This window comes from Mus pahari, chromosome 11 (genome assembly GCF_900095145.1).
Source record: "Mus pahari chromosome 11, PAHARI_EIJ_v1.1, whole genome shotgun sequence".
In the NCBI taxonomy this organism is placed as follows: Eukaryota; Metazoa; Chordata; class Mammalia; order Rodentia; family Muridae; genus Mus; species Mus pahari.
Genome location: NC_034600.1, coordinates 35,287,087 through 35,295,300, shown reverse-complemented (window position 1 = coordinate 35,295,300; position 8,214 = coordinate 35,287,087). Strand labels below are relative to the sequence as shown.

The following is an 8,214-nucleotide window of genomic DNA, read 5'->3' as shown; positions in this document are numbered from 1 at the left end:
ACAAAAGAACACACATGATATGCACTCACTGATAAGTGGATATTAGCTAGAAGCTCAGAATACCCAAGATACAATTTGCTAAATACATAAAACTCAAGAAGGAAGACCAAAATGTAGATACTTTGATCCTTCTTAGGAGGGGGAACAAAATACCCATGGAAGGAGTTACAAAGTTCAGAGCAGTGACTGAAGGCATGACCATCCAGAAACTACCCCACCTGGGGATCCATCCCATATACAACCACCAAACCCAGACACTACTGCTGATACCAACAAGAGCTTGCTGACAGGAGCCTGATAAAGCTGTCTCCTGAGGGGCTCTGCCAGTGCCTGACTAATACAGAAGTGGATGCTCACAGTCATCCAATTGGACAAATCACAGGGTCCCCAATGAAGGAACTAGAGAAAATACCCAAGGAGCTGAAGGGGTTTGCAGCCCCATAGGAGGAACAACAATATGAACTAAACAGTAACCCTAGAGCTCCCAGGGACCAAACCACCAATCAAAGAAAACACAAGGAGAGACTCATGGCTCTAGCTGCATATGTAGCAGAGGATGACCTAGTCGATCATCAATGGGAGGAGAGGCCCTTGGTCCTGTGTAGGTTCTATGCCCCAGTATAGGGGAATGCCTGAGCCAGGAAGCAGGAGTGGGTGGGTTGGGGGGCAGGGGTGGGGGGACTAGGAAAGGGAATAACATTTGAAATGTAAATGAAAAATATCTAATAAAAAAGAGAGAGGGGGAAAAGTCAGGCATTAGTAAGTTACATAAAATTCTGATTCCATTTGACTGATTTTTGTGACAGTGGACCTATGGAATGAAAGGTCAAGCAATAAATGATAACATTTGAAACCTTAAAAAAAAAAAAAAAAAAAAAAAGAACACTTGTTCTTGCAGAGGACCTGGGTTGGGTTCCCAGCACCCACATATTGGTTTACAGCTGACCATAACTGCAGTTGTAGGAGACCTAACACCTTCTTCTGACCTCCATGGTTACCAGGCATCTAATGAGATGATCATGTGGGTTTTTCTTTCAGTTTATTTATGTTGTGGATTATATTGACAGATTTCCATATATTGGACCAACTATAATTCCAGTTCCATGAAATCTGACACCCTCTTCTGACCTCCATGGGAAACAGGCACACATGATACACAGATGTAAATGCAAGCAAAACATTTATATATACACATACAAAATAATAATAATAGTAGTAATAATAAGAATAATTTTATTATTTTTATCATTATCAAATAATCTTCTATTATTCATTATTATTATCATCTAAAGGGTTGGCTTGTTTTTAGGAACCCACCATACTCTCTCCCTGAAGGAACAAAGCGAACATAAATGGAGCCTTTACAGTCAGTATGAAAGTATAAAGTTTCTTAATCTTTGGCTCTGTGTTCTGTACATTTAAAAGTAACCAGTGAGAAGTTTTTAATAACTAGTTCTGGGACCCCCTCCCATCCTAGTATAATTAAATTAGTGTCTTTGAAGATGACACCTGATAGGAATGTTTTGGTTTTTTGAATAGCCAGCAGATTTTCACATTCAGTCTGCATCTGATGTAAGAGTTCTAAAACTACTTAGGAACTGTTGCTTTTAAAAAAACAAAAATTCTCTTCCCTGAGCTCTACATTAAGAGCTGTGAGAGATGAAGAGCGGAGGCATCTCCCTCCCACTGAAGTCTGTCAGGGTATAAACTTGAGGTACCTGACAGAAGGCCATCAGAGCAACCACTAGTGTGTGTGCTGAGTTGTGAAAGGTCATGAAAGTTGACTGGAGACTCTGCAGCCTGGTAGGTGATTCAGGGTGCTTATCATTAAAATAAAAGACAGCCCCTGCCCACAGAAGGTCAAGTGGTTGCGTAGCAATCCTTGAGTACCAGGCTTGGCCAGTTCCAAAGGTCTGAAGGTTTCCTTCTCATTAAAAATCCCCATGCTCCATTGTGTAAATGTACCACAGTTTCTGTATCCATTCCTCTTTTGAGGGACATCTGGGTTCTTTCCAGCTTCTGGCTATTATAAATAAGGCTGCTATGAACATAGTGGAGCATGTGTCCTTATTACCAGTTGGAAGATCTTCTGGGTATATGCCCGGAAGAGGTATTGCTGGGTAAACAATGAATTTATGAAATTCTTGGGCAAATGGATGTATCTGGAGGATATCATCCTTAGTGAGGTAACCCAATCACAAAAGAAGTCACTAGATATGCACTCACTGATAAGCGGATATTAGCCCAGAAACTTAGAATACCGAAGATACATTTTGCAAAACACAAGAAAACCAAGAAGGATGACCATTTGTGGATACTTCATTCCTCCTTAGAATAAGGAACAAAATACTCATGAAAGGATATAGGTACAGAGACAAAATTTAGAGCTAAGATGAAAGGATGAACTATCCAGAGACTACCCCATCCGGGAATCTATCCCATCATCAGCCACCAAACCCAGATACTAATGCACATGCCAGCAAGATTCTGCTGAAGGGACCCTGATATAGTGGCCTCTTGTGAGGCTATGCCAGTGCCTGGCAAACACAGAAGTGGATGCTCACAGTCAGCTATTGGATGGAACACAGGGCCCCCAATGGAGGAGCTAGAGAAAGTACCCAAGGAACTGAAGGGGGGTGCAACCCTATAGGTGGAACAATATGAAGTAACCAGTACCCCCTGAGCTCATGTCTCTAGCTGCATATGTAGCAGAAGATGGCCTAATCGGCCATCATTGGGAAGAGAGAGAGGCCCCTTGGTCTTGAAAACTTTATATGCCCCAGCACAGGGGAAGGCCAGGGCCAAGTAGTGGGAGTGGGCGGGTAGGGGAGCAGAGGTGGGGGGGGTAGGTATAGGGAACTTTCGGGATAGCATTTGAAATGTAAATAAAGAAAATAATAATAATAAAATGAAAAAAAAGTCCCCATGCTCAGCACTGGACATACAGCTGTGAACCAGGTACACTGTCTGAAAACCTGAGTCTCCTCACAGTTCAGTAAACAGACAATTACAAAACAGTGAAAGCTGACAAGAGGAGCAAAGTACAGTCTCTTCGATAGGAAGCAACACATTGGAACATCACGTGCTGCTGCCCGGACTATTTTAGTCTAATCTGACAGTAATTCATTCCCCAGTAGAGGTGTATGATAAGAGAAGTGAATAAGAAACACTATTTCAAAGCCTAGAAGGATTTGAGGAGAAATAATATTAAAATATGAAAACAGGAAGTAGAATAAATGATTAAGTGTGTTGTGAGCGGGACATAGTAATGCATACATACCTGTAATCTGGCATCAGAAAGGTACTAGGACAGCCATTTCAGAAAACAAAATAAATATGTTTATTTCAAGGAGAACTGTTCTTAAATTGGAGTGACTTGGAAATGAGAAGGAATAGTTCTGAAATCTTTTAACGAGAGAGCTGTTTACTTTCTCCCAGGATAAATCATTTCAGAACATTTTAATCAGAAATGAATTGCTAATGTTGGGATTGTGTACTGAGCCTAGAATAGGATCTTCTGGCTTCTGCACAGATGTCACTGCCATCCCATAATCTGTCTTCCCATTTATGTGAGAACTTTAATACTGTTAGCCAAGTCAACGAAGAACACTTGTTTACTTTTGTTTATGTTTTTGCACAGTCCCACATCAAAGTAAAATTCCTTGTTTAATACCACTCGAGATAGGAAACCTCCACTTTCTGAAATGTAACTACCATCAGTGCTTTTATTTGAGAATCTGAGCCTATGCTAAAGATTGTGTTAATCAGAACTAAGTTTCTGTCTTTTCCTTCCAGTAAACAAGTTCTGAAATTCTCACATGTAAATGATTTGTGTGTAATTAATTCCACAAGAATTCATTGCTCTGATTGGTCCAGCTTTATAACAGTCAACAAGTGGACAGGGCTGAGTTATTGGGATGTACAAAACTGAACTATAAGTTCTTAGTCTGCATGTGTGCCCTCACAGGAGACTGAAGTGTGGGCATGCTTTCAATTCATATGGCTCGTGATTTATGGAGGCACAGAGGTCAGGAGTTTATTATACCCAAAATCATAATAACTATTCTGTTTTCCCTTTAAAAATGAAGTGACCAAAGGATGTTGAAAGATAAATGGGTGAACCGTTTTTTGCTGTTAAAGATTCAGTATTATTGTGGAGTAGCCAGCCATCCTAAGTGTTATGGTATTAAATCTGAAGTAGTCTGTAAGCTGAGAGCCCCTTCTTTCCTCTGGGTTTAAGATTGCTATTAATCAAAATGTTGGACCTGTGTAGTGCAGTGTGTATGAAACCAAGTTGAAGCAGACGGCTCCTTTAATTTATGGCTTTCTGTGTTTTTCAGATTTGTGAGAGGTTTCTTCCTGTAGACTTGGTTCTGTGGCTCACATGCCTAAATTTCATTTCTTATACCAGAGCCAACCAGGTCCAATAGTTGCAAGATTACCTCGTGGCATTGAAAGGAGGAAGGTACCTTTTTATGTTTTTAATTGACAACATCTGGAAAAATCATTTTGAAACTTGGGTAGTTTCTACTGGAAATAGGTGTTATTAAAAAAAATCTGTATTGGAGAGAGAATATGGGATCACTTTTTAAACAGAACAATGAATTTGTGTAAAGGTTAATAATCTAGCTAGGTAGTGGGGTAAGTGAAGCATCAACCTAGAACTATTAAATAAAATTGTTTTGAGGGGCATGTGATTCCAGCTTAGGCATAAGCTTTCAGGTGTAAGCTGTTAAGGGCTCCCAGTGTGGGACTGAGCTCCTGCCATGTGTAAAGGGCCTTGAGCAGGACAGCCTTGCTGATAGCTCCAGTGCACTTGCTCCCCTTCCCTTCCGGTAACACACTTGGAATTCCTAGAGTGCCCTTTACAGGGTGCACGAAAGAGACTTCAGGAGTGTTGAAGAGGAGGCCTCTCTTCACACAGTGCATCACTGAAGTGAAAAGTAGCTGTGCTTTATTCACTGTTAGGGTTTCTATTTCTGTGGCAAAGCACCATGACCAAAGAGCAAGTGGAGGAAGAAAGGGTTGATTATTTGTCTTATGCCTCCACATCATCAAAGGAAGTAGAGAAACTGAGCATCTGATGCAGACGCCACAGGCTGCTGTTTGGAGACTTGATCTTCATGACTTGCTAAGTGTACTTTCTCATAGAACTCAGGACCACCAACCTAGGGATGCACGATGGGCTGTCCCTCCCCTCCCCCACCAACCAAGAAAATGCCTACAGCCTGATCTTATGGAGGCATTTTCTCAGTTGAGGTTCCCTCCCTTCCTATAACTCTCGGCCGTATCACCTGTAGATAAGACTGTCCAGCATACCACGTAAGGCAAGTTGCAGGCATTATGTTAGTCTGGACCGAGAAGAATTGCTTGGGGGTCAGCACCACCTTCAGAAGTAGAGGCTGTTGCTGTCCACTGGCTTTCGGAAGCATGAGGTTGGTACTGGTAGTTGGCTTTCCCAGTGATGTGAACTGTCACTGATCCAATAGACCTAGGTAAGTCACCATTAATTGGTTAAATCCAGTTAGTGTTTTCAGCTGGTTCTACTGGTTCCTTGTTTCCACGGCTATGGAGAAATCAACCCTTTTCAATGAATTGGGCATTTTCAGAAGCTTATCCTAAATGAACACCATAGGCAATTTAAAGCACAAAAAATCAGACTGTGGGAGAAGCCACATACAAATCCAATGGTTGTAGGCTGCATTTTCCAATTGACAGTGCTTCCTGGAGCAATGAAACTGTTAGAAGTCAGCTTTCTCACGCTGCCTGGCATAATCCTATGTTGCGATCAGTTATTAAAGTCAGAACAAGCAGTGCGCTATTAATAATGCATACCACTGTGAATGTGGTTTACCTCATTTAAATATGGTGGTCATCTGTGTGTCACTGACACAACATCGATGCGACCTTCCAAAGTAGAAGAGGAGGTGGTGGTGGCCATGTGCTACTGAGTCTTCAGAATGACAGTACCTGTAATGCTTTCTTTTCCTTTCAAATCCCTTTGAGAATCTTCAAAATCTGAACACGGACTTTTCCATACAAATAAATGTCACTCTTCATCTCTGCAGCTGCAGGGAAAAGAGCGACGGCTCCTGACAGGGCCGACTGCCCAAATCTCTGCTGATATAAATCAAAGGAAGCCCGTGTCATGTGTGAGCTGAGGCAAGTCAGAGTGCTGGCCTAGCAAGGGCTGGATGCAGGCTTGTATTCTGTCTGCTGTTGTGAAGGAAATGCATGTTTAAGATGCACTAATATGCTGATTGGATTGTTTATTATAGCTAGTAGAAAATTCACATCACTTGTTTGTTATATAAAAACCGCGTCTTTTTTCTTCCCTATCTCACCAAGTTGCCCTGATGCCTAGTCTTTTGGCCACCCCTACCCCACCCCACCTTCTGTTTACCTCTGATACCTCACAATGGGGCACAGCTAATCCCTGGCACAATTCCCTGCCGCTAAGGAGAGCTAGCTTATGACCACTTAGAAATCAAGCACATGCTGATACTTTAAGACCAGTATGCGCTTGTTAAAGTAGGAAGGCAGGGTTGTGAGATTTGCTGTAGTCAACAGTAAGAGGAGAAAGTTAGTTCATGGAGTTACGCCAGAAATGTCATTCCTTTCTGCATAGAAAAACTCAGCCCCTCCCAGAAGACAGCCACAATCCCACTTGAACATGACTCTCAATTACTTTTTAAACTTCTGTTTGTGGATGCATACTTTTGTTCTATTTGTCACTGCTTATTTGGTTTTCATTAATTTGCTAATGGTGCTGGAGACTGAACCCAGGGCTTTATGTCTGCAAAGCAAATGCTCTCCCATGAGGCAAATGAGCTACACAGCACCCCTAACATTCAAAGATTGGATTTTGTTGCTGTTGTTGTTGCTGCTGTTGTTGCTTTTTGTTTTGTTTTTATTGAAACCCTTGCTTTTGACCCTTTAAACCACTAAAAACACAAACATCAGATAGGTCTGGTTATTAACTGGCAGCTTGCTCCCCCCCCCCCATGATTGAGTTGTACTGTTCAAAGAAAGAGGACCAAGTTCCAAATATGGGTTTAGGAGACTCCAGGGTCGCGATCACAGCCTCCCAGCAAGGGAGGAACTCAAAGTGAGCACGGGAGTAGACAGTCTCCAGGCCTGCTTTCCAGAGTTTTGGTTTGTTTCTATTATGCAGTGCTGGGGAGCCAAGCCCAAGGCTTTGCTAGGCCAGCACTCTGCCACTGGGCAAAGCTCCTGGCCTCAGCTTTGTTCTGTGGAACTGCTCTCCAGGTGGGATGAGCGCTGCCTGGCTCCCTGTGCCACAGAGAGTGGGGTAGAGAGCTTCCATGTTGGTTCCCAGCCTGATTTAACCAGGCCATCTCTTCTCCCCTTTAGGATGTCACATGTGCTCCAGTTTGAAGACAAGACCAGAAAAGTGAAAGATGCAAGCATGCAGGACTCAGACACGTTTGAAATCTATGATCCTCGGAACCCAGTGAACAAAAGGAGACGGGAGGAGAGCAAAAAGCTGTTGAGAGAGAAAAAGGAAAGGCGGTGAGAGCCAGAGTGGTGGCCCCTGTGGGGTGTCCTGTCACAGCCGTGTCTGTGGAATCACAGAGGCTGTGGGAAGGCTGTCAGAGCCTGTGTTCTGATTTTCAGAAAACAGGTATCTCCTTTTGTAAATCTGGAATGATGTAAGCAAATGCTTTTGGTTACTGATACATTTTTTTTTCCTAATTGACCTTTTATATTACTCAATCTGAAATAAAATCAGTTTCTTTCCAGCTTAAATGTTAACCATTTGCAGACTGCATTAGTGTGTCTATGCCCCTCTACCCTGAAATGTGTGAAGGAGTCTTGTTTAGATGTTTTATAAGAGGTGCTCACAGAAAGAATAAGGGAAACTTCCCTGATACTTTAATACAAAATCAAAATTATAAAATAAAAACATTAACATTGATGGGTTTTTTTTTCATATAAACATATAGGCCTCCCGCATTACTTCATGAGGATCCCACAGGCAGGTTACTCTTCACTCTGTCCAGCCCACTGCCTGGATGCTCTGACTGCTTCAGGACAGTAGCACTCGATGCATACTTACCAACCCCTCAACCTGCTGCTGTGCCACCTGCCACTCCCTGCCCTCATCAGCACGCCAGCACCAGGAGCACCTGGATGCACAGGACCTGTAGAACTCATCAAGAATCTAGCCTTTGACATACTTGTTCACACGGG

At 42.5% G+C, this 8,214-nt stretch overlaps 1 protein-coding gene across 2 annotated transcripts in view; it reads left to right on the top strand.

Annotated features, from left to right (window-relative positions):
• Positions 1 to 7,931, top strand: part of Cwc27 (CWC27 spliceosome associated cyclophilin) — a 171,962-nt gene extending 164,031 nt beyond the window's left edge. For both annotated transcript variants that reach the window (XM_029543999.1, XM_021208253.2), the window contains one exon: positions 7,375 to 7,931. In XM_029543999.1, coding sequence (XP_029399859.1) covers positions 7,375 to 7,537 — 163 coding nt within the window. In that variant the 3' untranslated portion in view covers positions 7,538 to 7,931. The remainder of the gene's footprint in view (positions 1 to 7,374) is intronic.
• The last annotated feature ends 283 nt before the right edge of the window (positions 7,932 to 8,214 follow it).